The sequence below is a fragment of the Silurus meridionalis genome, chromosome 24 (genome assembly GCF_014805685.1).
Source record: "Silurus meridionalis isolate SWU-2019-XX chromosome 24, ASM1480568v1, whole genome shotgun sequence".
In the NCBI taxonomy this organism is placed as follows: domain Eukaryota; kingdom Metazoa; phylum Chordata; class Actinopteri; order Siluriformes; family Siluridae; genus Silurus; species Silurus meridionalis.
Genome location: NC_060907.1, coordinates 6,265,073 through 6,279,496, shown reverse-complemented (window position 1 = coordinate 6,279,496; position 14,424 = coordinate 6,265,073). Strand labels below are relative to the sequence as shown.

At 38.9% G+C, this 14,424-nt stretch overlaps 2 protein-coding genes and 3 non-coding genes across 6 annotated transcripts; all 5 read right to left on the bottom strand.

Annotated features, from left to right (window-relative positions):
* Positions 1-1,390: 1,390 nt before the first annotated feature.
* On the bottom strand, positions 1,391-6,244 carry tpt1 (tumor protein, translationally-controlled 1). Its single transcript, XM_046837897.1, has 6 exons — positions 6,090-6,244; positions 5,328-5,401; positions 4,199-4,386; positions 3,156-3,261; positions 2,863-2,979; positions 1,391-1,907 (listed from the first exon to the last, which is right to left on the bottom strand). Exons 1-6 carry the CDS (start codon positions 6,115-6,117, stop codon positions 1,905-1,907), a joined length of 516 nt encoding a protein of 171 aa, XP_046693853.1. The 5' UTR covers positions 6,118-6,244; the 3' UTR covers positions 1,391-1,904.
* LOC124378696 lies at positions 2,425-2,556 on the bottom strand. Its single transcript, XR_006924285.1, has one exon. It is a non-coding gene; the product is annotated as a small nucleolar RNA SNORA31 (small nucleolar RNA).
* LOC124378702 lies at positions 3,048-3,118 on the bottom strand. Its single transcript, XR_006924290.1, has one exon. It is a non-coding gene; the product is annotated as a small nucleolar RNA SNORD58 (small nucleolar RNA).
* Positions 3,344-3,480, bottom strand: LOC124378697. The gene has a single exon (XR_006924286.1). It is a non-coding gene; the product is annotated as a small nucleolar RNA SNORA31 (small nucleolar RNA).
* Positions 6,245-9,006: 2,762 nt separating the features above from the next.
* LOC124378218 (extensin-like) lies at positions 9,007-13,436 on the bottom strand. 2 transcript variants are annotated; one of them, XM_046837770.1, is made up of 10 exons: positions 12,963-13,436; positions 12,273-12,620; positions 11,925-11,982; positions 11,722-11,795; positions 11,448-11,540; positions 10,610-11,353; positions 10,102-10,323; positions 9,827-9,922; positions 9,453-9,687; positions 9,007-9,206 (listed from the first exon to the last, which is right to left on the bottom strand). In XM_046837770.1, the coding sequence occupies exons 1-9, from the start codon at positions 12,963-12,965 to the stop codon at positions 9,454-9,456; spliced, it is 1,872 nt and encodes a 623-aa protein (XP_046693726.1). In that variant the 5' UTR covers positions 12,966-13,436; the 3' UTR covers positions 9,007-9,206; position 9,453. The 2 variants fall into 2 exon arrangements, with proteins under 2 accessions (XP_046693726.1, XP_046693727.1); XM_046837771.1 differs by having other exon boundaries at positions 11,925-11,979.
* Between the last annotated feature and the right edge of the window lie 988 nt (positions 13,437-14,424).

Sequence of the window (14,424 nt, the reverse complement as noted above, 5' to 3'; positions counted from 1 at the left end):
AACAAGACTTACCTATTATACAATTATTATATTTAACAAAGTTCAAATCCTAGAGGATGTACTATGACAAGGGGGATTTAGAGCAAAACCACACTGGCAACCTGTTTAATTATTTAAACACAACTAGTGTGTCCTTTTTCAATTATTTATAGACAATTATATTCTACTTATAATTTTTCCTGATCAACAATGAATACATGCAAGACTCTGGAGATACCCGATTCACCTGGAGAACAGATTTACTAGAAGTATAGAATGACAAAATTGTCTCAAATGTATTTATAGAAGAGTTAAAGGACTTTTGAGCTTAACTATAGAATTCCTTTTGCACATTGCTAGAACATTGATAACACAACTACAGAACACATTGCTAGAACATTGGTTTCCAAAGAGCGCCGCCTGCGAAATGGCGAGAGTACAGGGTCAACCAGCAGCAGGAAAGTGTGTGTCTCAAGTCACGAACGAAGGCAAAACTTCCACACTGTATAATCCTCATATGAAAAAGGTGTAGTTTAATGGAGTGCTATTGTGTAAACGGTTTGTAACTTCAGGACAGTCGCACTGGATCTGTTGTGACTCACAAGCATCTGGTTGTGCAATCAGCTCGCTAACAACGATGATGGATTCAATTAAAGCTGTGCGAACAAACACGAAATCTAAAAGCAGCAAATAACAGCAGCAGTAAATGATCGCATTTTTAGGTCACTTGTGGTTTTCAGTGAATGATTATGCATTTGTACATTTCATAATTTTTTACCCTTTTTTTTAATCAAACCTGTTAGTTTGCCGTGTTTCTCCATGCCATTCTTTTTTTATAGCATTTCGTTACTACAAAATTTACCCTTTTCCAAATGTGATTTATTGCAGCTTTACTACATTTGACTGTTTGGATATTTAATTTAGGCATACCATTTAATTCTACAAAAGGTAATTGTATATTCTACATGCTTATCTTTACAACTGAACAATTTTTTTTTTACTAAAATTGTTATATTTTATATGGAATTCTTAAGCATGGATGTCAACTTGCCATCTGTAGTTATTAAAAACAAAAATGTTAATGTACACAAATTGCTTTACCTTGCATAGTTAACTGCTGTCTTTTTTCTAACAGGAACAACCCAGCATGAGCGCATTTATTTAATGGAGAATTCCCCCATGTGCTCAACAAGCTACAAGTTTTATACAATGTCAAAATTAAATAAACACGGCATATGCATTTTTTTTAAAGTACACTTTCATATATAAATACCATGAATTAGGGTTTTATATAGTTATAATGCATTTTTGACTGATTAATGGATCATCAAAATGATTGTTGGTTGCATCCCAGCTTGAGAATTACAGATTCTCTGGAGTGAAAATAAATAACGTAACTCTCTACACAAGACACCTTTAGCCAGCAGCTTGACTTTATTTCACAAATAGTGCCAAGAAATCCTATACAATCCCGTAATTTGGAGAATATGAAGGGGAAGGGTTGGGGATCAGAATAATACCTGTACAACTGCCGCCTGAGTGCCGACATGCACACAGCGAAACCAATTCCCAGGCAGTCAAACTTGATGGTAATGAAGTTAAAAAAACCTAAAGTGAGCTGCATCATTCACGTCTTCTTCCCCTGACAATGCAAAGCTCTCTGCTATGTGATTCAGCTCACTTAAAAAAAAGAAAAAATACTGTTCACCCCCACCCTGAGCTGGTGTGTAAAGGGGCTTCGAGTTCCGCAGCATGGACGGTGATATGGGAACCGAAGCGGTGGCCGTAGAGGAAGAGAAAGAGGGGTTAAATGGGCTTTCGGTTCCGATCCCGATGGAGTAGAATGGAATGAGTGATCTGATCCAAAAGCTTTTGACGGCCAGCCGCTGATTAGGAGAAGCAGTCAGGGACACAAGCGTGGTGGTTTACTAGGTGAGAGATCAAACACAAATGGATTAGACAATCCCTGAGGATAATCATTCTCAAGATCATTAAAGAAACTGAACTAGCAAGCAACAAGCCAATCAGATGCCTCATGCACACGTATACATCAAAAGATAAACAGCAGTTGCTAATAAGTCAAAAATAAAAAAAACTTGCATAAGTTTTGTTGCCAAATGATTGGTATATTAGTTACCTCCTAACACATACTTGTCAATTCAATAGAAGCACAAAAGTGGGACATTTTGCACCTCTGTGTAGAAACTAAACAGCCACTTTGCTTCTTACCAGAATGAACACTACAGCATTTACAATCAGTGAGAAAACATGCTACCCAGAAACATACAAGGACAACTGTCTTCTAATAGTCATTATTTTCAACAACTCTGAATATCCTGTTTACTGGATATGTGTAAGACGTAACAAAGTTGATTATTAATGCGAACATGACACCCCATAACGAAGCAGGGAATTAAACATGAAGATGTCAGACTAACACAGGCAGTATGTTCTCCTCTCTTCAATCTGCTTCTGCCACTTTGGGGGCAGCTAGAAAGCGCGAGGAGCATTACTGTCGCATCTCAGTGCAAACCCAGAGGCCACAGATAACGGCAACAGGTCTATCAGTAGATGCCAGAAACAAGGCTCTGCCCAATTCAAGTGCCACCATCGTCCACAAGAGTATTATCAAACCTAACACAAAAGGGCTTGAAGTCCCACCCACTCTGGCCAGTTTATTTATAATTATTTATATATAAAGGTAACATTTATACATTTTAACAACTAAGTCCTTTCTTTTGTAGGTTGTTTCTACCACAAAGGTGACTAATTTTCTTAAACAAAACTACTGACTTAATTTCATCCACATAAGAAAAAAATGGTGGGGTCTTTAAAAAGCATTAACCCTGACATGCTTCCTTAGCTAACACACAAGACACTTACGCATTTCTCAATCTCAAGACCGTCTTTGAAGAAGAGCATGTACGGCGTCACTCCGTCCTCGCGGAAGTCGAGAAGACCGATCGAGCCGTCCGGGTTCATGGATTCACCTGTGAAAAACTGCACCAAGGAAGATTTCCATCAGATGGTGAACTAAAGAAGCAAAGTCCTGACTAGAGAGGTAGGATAGTACTCAGAATATGATTTAGTTTCACTGGTGGTGACCTCCAAAGGTGTCCTAAGATCGTCATCATCGTACATTCATCAGTATTAGAAACACACAAGCTGATAGTTACCTGGAAGTTCTTGATGTTGCCTAGAATTTTCTTGACCTCAGCTGGAGCATTAGCCATGAAAGGCTCTACCCGTCCAGGACATGTTTCCTGCAGTTTGGCCTTTACCCTGTGGCAAATAAACATGTACTCAATGTACAGTAAAATACAGCTTCAGCCACAAAGGATCACATTTAGTACCCTCAAGGAAGTCATGTTGTCCCCAATTCAATCTCCAAAGTCACCAACAAGACATGAAGAAAGCGCAGGGACGGTTTATTTAGCATCTATAAAAATAAACCCCACTCGCTTACAGAAGAGAAGCAAACCGGGCTGTCAACAGATGCCTAAAAACAAACCTAAAACTGGTTCGTCTGAGAGGAAAAAACAAAAAGCTAGAGTGGTGCGTGACTTTCCAGTATTAATCTGTTGGCAAACTAAACACCCTGAACGCAAATACAAGACATGTCTAAATATAAGACACCTTTTATTTATGGCCAGTGTTTCCATTTTCGACTAGAGCAGAGTGCTGTGAACAAATCAGATGTCTGTTTCCAACTTCAGCCAAAAAAAGGCAAAAGCACTAGTGAGGCAGTCTTTAAAAGAAAGACGGAGTGTAAATTGAGACCAGAGAGTGAATGAAAACTTGTGAAATGCTGAAAATCCACCTCTGTGAACTGCCTTTAAAAAAAAAACTTAAAACCAAAAAACCCACACAACTTGTCCCAAAGGTACAGCCAGTCAGTATGCCCCATTCAAGCTGTCGAAATTTTTGTACATTCCCTAAGGGTGGGGTGTACTCAACTACTACCTGCAACAATATACAGTTTCCCTAACAGAAGTTGCAAATTTAGGTTACTCCCATGTAAAACAGAAAACTGCTTTGTAATTACACCATTAACACTTAATCAGGTAATATCCTTTTAATGACTTACCACTAAGACGAGGTTAAAACATTTATTCTGGTCCTTTCAGAGTGTCTGTACATGTACATGTAAGAACCTAAAGCCTCCAGTAAACCAGTTGCTCTGTATACCAGGGCCAAATGAGGAATGAAGAACACTCACGCCTTCATGTAGTCCTTGATGTATCCGGTGTAAGACTTCTTGTCGTAGCTGGTTTCCTGGAGCTTGTGGTTGAGGACGATGTCGACTCCACTGACCAACGCCGACTCGCAACCCTCGTCCTGGATCTCTGCGGACGCGTTGCCACCGATCAGCGAATCATCGATGTCACCCTCTGCTCTGCTGATCATCTACAGACACAAACATGTGGACACAGTGGTAAAAACTCTGTTCTGTTATGTCTCAGGGAAGCAGTGTTACTCATTACCAAGTGAATTGTAACAAGTAATAAATCAATTGTTTCCCCCATACTCTTGTTAATACATGTACAAAAGTATGACTTTCAGCCACAGGGCCCCAGTATGGGTCTCCTGTTTATCACACAATGGGAAAATGTCATGCTCCCACATGATCAACCGTGTCGATCTAACTTTATAAATCTATATAAGACCCATATTCTAGGATTAATTTTTGGATCAGAGCTATACACGAAAAGTTCACAGAATTTACTTCGGTTGTATCATTTGTCTTAAACGTCACAACCTAAGAGTGAACACACAGCATGTGGTGACACTGCTGCTGCTGGTTTGAGGCCATTTACAGTTTAACAGCAGTGGTGTTTTCCAGCCAAACATGTTTTTGATGCAAATTCACACAGTTTCACTAAAACCAACTCACACTGAAGTCAGGTTAATTAACTGTGTGCATTTGTGAGAAATACTTGTTTTCCTCAAGTCATACAAAAGTAGGGAACAATCTGAATTTCCCCCCAAAAGTGTCTATTTTACTAGTTTATGTTTGCTCAGTCACCTAAAGTCATACAATGCTGTTTTACTATAAATGTGTTGGAAATTTAGGCCAAACCTATAATATTTAGGCCTTAAAATGTACAACACTCTGAAGACAAGTAAACACTTGATCACAGATATAATAAATTATTGTATGACAACCCCCAACCCAGGAAACAATTGACATTCCTAAAGGCTTTAGGTTCTTTACAAAATTTACTGATGAAGCACACTGAGCCATGACTCATTGTTTAATCATACAAGTGACTCACTGCTTTAAATCACACATTATAGAGGATTGTGTCATAATGGAAGGATATCCGACGATCATTGGTTATGGTTACCTTTCCCTCGACTTCGATCATCATGCCATTCTCCGACTCTTTGATTTTGTAGATGTCTGAGAACATCTCGTCTCCTGAAACAAAAAAAAAAATCGATTTAGTTCAAACTCTTCATTACAAAGCAGTAAAAGGATTATATTAAAAGCAAGATTGAATTTAAAAAAAAGTCCCCCAAACACATGATCTGATCCTAGAGAGAAACACATCAGAGGCCCGAGAGGGGGGAAAAAAAAGATCACCAAAGCTGTACTATTTACTTAACCAACTAAAACTAGGCATATTAACCAATAAATAAAAATAATAATCTTACTAAAAAACACCCGAGTGTATATACAAACATCGAAACAAAGCCAAATAAACTTTACAGAAGCGAGTAAACTCAGAGCTACGTGTACAAAAAAAAAAAACCTCGGCTAGTCAAAATGCCGGCATTTTAGCATAACAGCTGAGAGGCTAATAAAAGTCATTTCGGTTTCGTTCGTGACTTGCAGTTTTTCAGAAATCATCCGAAATTCGTCTGGAAACACGTATAAAGTTGACACGCCTGTTACAGAGCGTAAAAACGTTCTAAAATTAATTAGTTTTTGAGTATTACAATGCTAGCTGTGTGGTATATGCTAAGTATGCTAACTAGGCCTCAGGCTCGGCTGAGAGACCGGGAGGGAACCTGAAGAAAAACCCATCGACTGGGTAAAAACACGGAAAATAGCGGCGGGATCATGCCGGAGAGAGCGGTGCAAGAGTGCTAGAAATGATTCTGACCGGTGATGATATCCTTGTAGATGATCATTTTGTCGGATGGCGGAGCGAGGATTCAGGAGGCGCTGGCTTTGACTGCAGCCCGGCGGAGACACACAGCTGAAAAGGCCGAGCGCCGGAAATTCTCCGCCGGATACCGCACAGGAGACCGATGACGTCAGCGCCGCAAACACCGCCCCAACATTAACTCCGCCCCCGTTCACTCACATCCCTACTTACCAATTCCGTTGCCGGTGGACATGGAGACCACTAGCGGCCTCTACAGGATAAACCGAGCATTACATCACACAAAGTTCACATTCATGTTATGTCAAAGACCATGAGAAAATAAAGTCGTGGTCACGGGAAAACAAGAAAAAATAAATAAATTTAAAATAAAAAATAAAACCCATATATATATATATATATATATATATATATATATATATATATATATATATATATATATATATATATATATATATAGTCACCGGACCTGAACCCAATCGAGATGGTTTAGGGGTGAGCTGGACCGCAGAGTGAAGGCAAAGGGCCAACAAGTGCCAAGCATCTCGGGAACTCCTTCAAGACTGTTGGAAGACCATTTCAGGTGACTACCTCTTGAAGCTCATCAAGAGAATGCCAAGAGTGTGCAAAGCAGTAATCAAAGCAAAAGGTGGCTACTTTGAAGAACCTAGAATATGACATTTTTCAGTTGTTTCACACTTTTTTGTTATGTATATAATTCCATATATAATTCCACATGTGTTCATTCATAGTTTTGATGCCTTCAGTGTGAATCTACAATTTTCATAGTCATGAAAATTAAGAAAAATCTTTGAATGAGAAGGTGTGTCCAAACTTTTGGTCTGTACTATATATATATATATATATATATATATATATATATATATATATATATATATATATATATATATATATACACAGATATACAGAATACAACTTGCAGTGAAATGTAAGCCTGATTAGCTGCTCGGAATATTGTGCATTAAATAAAAGCAAGTGTAAATATAAAATGAAGGAAAATAAAAGAAAATATATTAGATAATGATAAAGTGGTAGTTTTAAAAACAGTGCATATATATTTTGATGTGTAAAAACCAAGTACAAATTGTATGGAATATAATGAAGTATGAAAAATAACAAACCACAAACAGTAACAGTGACAATGAAAATGAAAATGTAAGGTGCTGTGTGCAAGTTGAGAATAACCACAAGTATGATTGTAAAGGAGACCAGAACATAAGAGACTTATAGGATAAGTTGGATAGGCCCGTTCAAACAAATTCATTGTTTGATAAATCGATGGAAAAAAAAAACTGTGATTAACCACGTTTGTTGGCAAGCTAAGTTCAATTTCACTTGCCACACCCAGGCCTGATTACTTCCAGACCTGCTGAATCAAGAAAGCACTTAAATAGGACATGTCTGACAGAGGGAAGAACACTAAAACGTCTCAAAAAGCAACACACCATCCAGCGATCTAAAGAAATTCAAGAACCAATGAAAAACAAAGTAATTGACTTGTATTAGTCTGGGAAGGTTACAAGGCCATTTTTAAGGCTTTGGGACTCCAGGAAAACCACAGTGAGAGACATTATTCACAAATGTAGAAAACTTGGAACAGTAGTGAATCTTCCCAGGAGTGGCCGGTGTACGAAGATTACTTCTAGAGAGCAAGGACTACTCATCCAGGAACGCATAAAGGAACCCAGAACAACATATAAAGAACTGCAGGCGTCACTTGCCTCAGATAAAGTCAGTGTTCATGATTCAACAATAAGAAAGTGACTTGGCAAAAATTGCAAAAGACAGTGCTAGTCCAAAATACCCACAAAGACTTGTATCACATTAGCCAAAAAAAATGATTATCCCCAAGACATTTGGGCAAATATTCTGTTGATTGATGAGACAAAAGTTTAACTTTTTTAGAAGGTTTGAGTCCTGTGTCATCTGGTGTCAAATTAACATGGCATTGTATAAAAAAAAGACTATAGCAACATTCAAACATGGTGGTGGTAGTGTGATGGTCTGGGGCTGCTTTGAGCTTCAGGACCTGTGTGACTTTTCATAATTGATAGAACCATGAATTCTGTGCTCTGCCAGAAAATCATGAAGGAGAATGTCCAGTTATCAGTTCATGACCCTAAGCTCAGACAAACAGGATGTTCAAGCTCAAAAACTCTCCATTGTGGCTGAATTTAAAAAACAATTCTGCAAAAAGAGTGGGCCAAAACTCTTCCACAGCAATGTTTAGTAAAAAGTTTAGGAGGCAACTATGTTTTCACATAAGGACAGGTGAATTTGGATAACTTATAAATAAATAAATTAACAAACAAACAATTACATTTATTTATAACACATTCAAGAGTAGGAGGAAACCCACATTTAATGAAAACAACACACCGATCTACATCAAGCCAAGTCAAGCAGAATTTACAATCATTTTAGCCGGATATACAGATAGTCAGATATACAGCATTATACAGCGACACAACAGTGTTCCTCAAGAACCAAGGTGCTACATGAAATAACACAATTGACTAAAAGATGATCCAAAACACAAAACTAAAAAGGACACTACATAAAATACATTTAGTGCAAAAAAACCATCATAAAGTAACAGTGCAGCATCGACGAGTTCAATACATTTGTGAGTGTAAATGAACTGTCCATATTATAATCAGTTCTGTACATGTAAACATAGTTGGTTTGGCAGTAGTTCAATGTGCAAAACGTTTAACCAATTGTTCAGTAGTGTGTGTGTGTGTGTGTGTGTGTGTGTGTGTGTGTGTGTCAGTCGAGTTCCTTTGCATTAAGAAGTCAAATAGCTTGTAAGAAGAAACTAGTGCACAGTTTGCAGTGCTTTGGTAGATCTTTCAGTATGCTGGTGGCTTTATGGATGCAGTCGTGGTGAATGTCCATGAAGGGGGAAGAGAGACTCTAATGAATTAGAATAAAAAAAAAAAAAAAAACAAGAGTATTGTTCATCATTTTACATTAAGTTTATTTATTAATAGATTAATTGATTAACATGTTTGTTCCTTTGTGTTTCTGTGTGGGGTTTTTTGTGTGTTTATTCATTGGCTTCCTGGCAGGTGCATGCAACGGCGGGATGACCTGAATTAGAAAGACAGAGCTGTGTTACTCTTTTTATATTTTTATATAATAATAATAATAACACAACAACAGCAATAATAACAATAATAATAATATGGTGTATAACAGTATCATTACACTATTCTAACTTATTTTAAGGAATTAAAAATGTGAAAAGAAAAAAAAAACACCACATATGCTGTGTTTAATAAGAAGCTCACTAGGCAGAGGGCAACTTTTATTCTGTAGGACATTACAAGGACTTACTCTATGCGTCGACGCGAGGACTCTGTCGGGGTTTGGATGGTCGGCTACTCTCTGTGTTTTGTTTTCCCTGAGTGTGGTAAGGCTTATGATTCTTTTTTACTTTAGAGAGAGACACATTCAATGGCCTTCGTTCCAACATCTTCCCGTTCATTTCTTTAATGGCTGTTAATGCTTCGGCTTGTGAGGAAAAGCTGACATAGCCAAATCCCCTGGAGCGGCCGTCCTCCATCATCACCTGTAGAAGACAGTAAGGAGATACAAAAAAGCAAAGAATGGGCATTAAATGCTGTAAAATAAACCGGACTGTTATTATTGCACAGGTGAACACAGGTGATTATAAAAAAAGGAAGGGAATGGAGGGATCAGTAGCTGACCTTGGCGTGGATGATGGTTCCGAATGGGTGGAACTCCTTGTACAGGCGCTTGTTGTCCACGCTGTAGTCGAGGTTCCAGATGTAAAGCTCTACTTTCTACAAAACAGAAGGCAAAATCAATATCCATCAAAAAAATTAACAGGCGAGACAAAACACATCTGTGTATAAAACGTCACAAAGCAGCATTGAAACATTTTAAGTAAAACATCTACAGACACACCACCATGTCATGGACCCACATCCTCTCAGCCCTGTGATCTGCAGACAGACTTTACCTTAGTGTTCTTGCTGAGGGAAGATTTCTGTGCGTTTGCAGACAGCTTTTGTTTGTCTTGTTTCTTTTGCTCTTGAGTCTTCTCCGTCTGCTTATTGACCATCACAATTTCTGCCCATGTAGCTATTTTAGGAGTTGAGAGGGTGGACGGGGCAACTTGCTTGTTCTGCTCCACGACGTCCTCACTCTGCTTTTCCTTCTTGTTCTCTTCCTTGCGTTCATGCTACAAAACAGATGGCAAAGTCAATATCCAACAAAAAGATCAACATGAGAGACATAATACATCTGTGTGAAAAATTCACAGAGCAGCATTGGAAGCTTTTAAATAAAACTGTACCTCCGGCTTCCTGTTAATCAGACTTACTGTGAACCATTAAACAATATAAAACCTATTTGTTTATTTCTTTGTACATTTACGCATGCCAACATGGCCATCTTCAGACACACCATCATGTACAAATATGGACCCAAAGACACATCCTCTCAACCCTGTGATTTGCAGACTTTACCTTAGACAGCTGTTGTTTTTCTTGCTGCTTGTGAACTTCAGCTTTCTCAGTCTTTGTTTTCTTCTCCCTGATCTTCTTAACGTTCTTTGTCTGCTTTTCACCCTTTAAAATTTCTGCCCATGTTGGTTTTTTTGGAGCAAGTTGTTCGTTCTGCTCCACGACTTGCTCACTCTGCTCCTTCTTCTTGTACTCTTCCTCCTGAGGTTCAGGCTCACACACGAACTGAGGTTCAGGCTCACACACGGGCTGAGGTTCAGGCTCACACATGGGCTGAGGTTCAGGCTCACACACGGGCTGAGGTTCAGGCTCACACACGGGCTGAGGTTCAGGCTCACACACGGGCTCAGGTTCGGTCTTCCACATAGGCTGAGGTTCAGGCTCACACACAAACTGAGGTTCAGGCTCACACATAACCTGAGGTTCAGGCTCAGACATGGGCTGAGGATCAGGCTTCCACACAAACTGAGGTTCAGGCTCACACATAAACGGAGGTTTAGGCTCCCACACGGGCTGAGGATCAGGCATCCACACAAACTGAACATCAGGGTTCCACACAAACTGAGGTTCAGGCTCACACACGAACTGAGGTTCAGGCTCATACACGAACTGAGGTTCAGGCTCATACACGAACTGAGGTTCAGGCTCATACACGAACTGAGGTTCAGGCTCACACACGAACTGAGGTTCAGGCTCAGACACGAACTGAGGTTCAGGCTCAGACACCTGAACACCTTTATCTGTGACCTGAGAGAAAAAAAAGGAAGTTAACTAATTATGTAACTGACATTTGACCTCTTGACTTCTATTTTATAACTGAGCCAATGAGCACTAATCTTACAGGAAGTGCTGTCATAGAGGACGCAGGTTTCCCTCCTAGAAGCTCATCTAGGGTGATATCTCGGTCTCCATCATCAGGTTCTTGAATTCTAATCTATAGGGAATACAAGTTAAAGACTGGAGTTAAAATGTGAAGCTCCAAGAGATATAGAGGGAGTTGAGAAGAACCATTTAATGAATAAAGACAGTCTGCGAAAGTCTAGAACATTAATAAGGAGGATATTCAATTGTGAACATTAAACAAGGTTTCAGTAGTGCTTTTGTTGGTTACTTACTGGTTTATGCTGCCTTTTGACCAGACATGGCAGGTTGTGCTGAAGAGGCTGAGGCGTGAAATAAAACCCTCCAGCTGAAAGAAAAAAAAAAACAACCAAGATTAGCACATTCTGGTTACATCTCATGGCCTGTTCCAAATCACCTACTCGCTGTACCACTGTGCAGAAGAATATGGAGAAAATGAAGTTTATATGCCACTTACCATTCATGTAACCATTAGCATGGGAAAAGGTCTCATGTATGGCTGCTGGATTCTGCTGCTAAACAGAAGAGAGTCATGGTATAATTAAAAAATTAATAATTGTTTGGAAGAACGCAGTAGACATTTTACAAATATCGAAATCACTGAAAAAATTAAAATACTGATATACAATCACTGATATAATAACAATTATATCATCATCTTTTTAATAATTTATCAATATCTTTATTCATTTATAATTTTACACACATCAAAATCAGTGAAGAAATAATTATATATTGATAATAATTGTATCTTTTTTTTATATCTATATATCCATTATCAATAGACTGTAATCGAGTGTTATACCTGGACCAGTGGGATGAATTGGGTTTGCATCGCCAACATCATGCGTGCCCCATAGAATTGTTGTGGCAGGAAGTGGTGGGCCACTGGGTAGGACTGGAGTGGCATAACAGGATTATGCATGGGGTAGGACTGGAGTGGCATAACAGGATTATGCATGGGGTAGGACTGGGGTGGCATAACAGGATTATGCATGGGGTAGGACTGGGGTGGCATAACAGGATTATGCATGGGGTAGGACTGGGGTGGGATAACAGGATTATGCATGGGGTAGGACTGGGGTGGGATAACAGAATTATGCATGAGGTGGAATTGTGGTTGGTGTGTAACAGGTCTGAAGGAATCGTTTGCCTGTAGAAAGAAAAAGAGTTGTGTGATTGTTTGTTTTTTTCAACAAGAACAAAGTACATGGAATTGGATTGGTCAGTAACAGGCATGAATGGAAGATTTTTTTCTGATGCTTATAAAAGTAAAAAACAGTTAGTGTTTTTTTTTTTTAGCAAGAACAAAGTACATGAAGAAATGAAGAAAAAAAAATACTGAGGACTACCACTGAAATAATCCCATTTCTCTAAATAAACAGGTGTGGGCATGTTAGTTCCGCTACTCTATCTTCTACTCGTGTGTTGAATCATCAATGCTTTACTCCTCCTATTGAACATAAGAACTGAAGAGGATCTGCTTCAAACTTACCATTTTGAAATTCTTAATTTATTTCCTTGACTGCTGCTGATCGCTTATACTTTGTGTACAGTATGATGCGAGTGCGACAAGTGCTCTGTTTTTTATAGGGTTCAGGAGATATGACGTCACAGTAGATCCGCGCCGCCAATGTTGTGATGACGTCACAGGCACCTGAACGCCACATTTCATCACGTGACCCATTCTACAGGACATGTTTTGCGCTTATGATTCATAACCACGCCCACGCTGCCTCCCGGTACTCCTTATATTCGGATATTATCCCTTCTTGATCGGTCAGGCTCAGCCTCCAGCTGGATCAGAGGTTTTAGCACATTAATTAGCGCCTGTCCCATCGGTTGGATTTGTTCCTCGGCTTCCTAAGTCCTCTGATTTGTGCCCGTTTTAATCTTCCATGATTATACAATGTGTTTCCTTATTCCATGTGTCCATTAAGAATGCGCGATTCTTCACGCGACTTGACGCTTTTCGTCGAAATCCCGTTGAATCCTTTAGGCATTTAAAAAAAAAACAAATACATGTGTTGTGCTTCGCAGAATATCCACTAGATGGCGCATGGAACAACATACTCTATCTATAGGCCATACCAGACTACTGCATTGTATTCTGGAGACCATGTGTACAGAAGCTACACAGCTATTAATGTATTATATTCAACAATATAACAATGTGTATTTAACTAGATTCAGTTTTTAAAGTTACTTCAGGAATAACTTGCTTACCAGCTTATTATTTTTATTTGTTTATTTGTTTATTTATTTGATCAATCTATTCAAATTTCAAGATGCCAAAAAGACGGGTATAAACATTTTTTTATGTCATCACAATAAAGGGCCTTTGCTGTAAATCGGTCGAGGAGACTGATTAAATTCATATTTAATACATTAGGATATCAGTGTTGGGGTGAGAGACGAGGTGGAAATGCTTTTTCTCAGAGGTGGTAAAAGAATACACATCGTGTACTTAAGTAGAAGAACAGATACTAATATTTTAAAAGACTCAGTAAAAGATGAACTACCGACTACACTTTTTTACTCAAGTTAAAGTAAAGAAGTTTGGGCTCTGACATGTACTTAAGTAAAAAGTAGCCGTTACTACTACCTGTTTTAGTGTCACGCTGGTTACTGAACATCACATTATATCAATGTATTAATATAAAAACTGAATGTATTCAGGCGGAACAACCACCATATAGAATACAAGCATAGAAAAGACTAAGATGACATAAAATAAATCTATCTGAGCCTGAAGCTGGGGATGGTGCCGCAGCTATGGAAAGCATCCTGTGTGGTACCTGTTCTAAAGACATTGCGCCCAAAATACATTCACATTATTTGGCAGATGCTCTTATCCAGACTTACAATTCATACTACTGAGCAGCTATGGGGTTAAGGGCCTTGCTCAGGGGCTCAGGGATGGCAGCTGGGTGTGGCTGGGATTTGAACTCACGACC

Bases quoted from the DNA above. Each gene is read 5' to 3' on its own strand.
- tpt1 (XM_046837897.1), bottom strand. From the start codon at position 6,117: ATGATCATCTACAAGGATATCATCACCG. The intron at 5,402-6,089 runs GTCAGAATCATT...TTTTTGTTTCAG, and splicing joins CTACAAGGATATCATCACCG to GAGACGAGATGTTCTCAGAC. The intron at 4,387-5,327 runs GTAACCATAACC...TTGTGTCTGTAG, and splicing joins TGATCGAAGTCGAGGGAAAG to ATGATCAGCAGAGCAGAGGG.
- LOC124378218 (XM_046837770.1), bottom strand. The intron at 10,324-10,609 runs GTAAAGTCTGCA...TCTGTTTTGTAG, and splicing joins AAAAACAACAGCTGTCTAAG to CATGAACGCAAGGAAGAGAA. The intron at 9,923-10,101 runs GTAAAGTCTGTC...TCTGTTTTGTAG, and splicing joins CCCTCAGCAAGAACACTAAG to AAAGTAGAGCTTTACATCTG.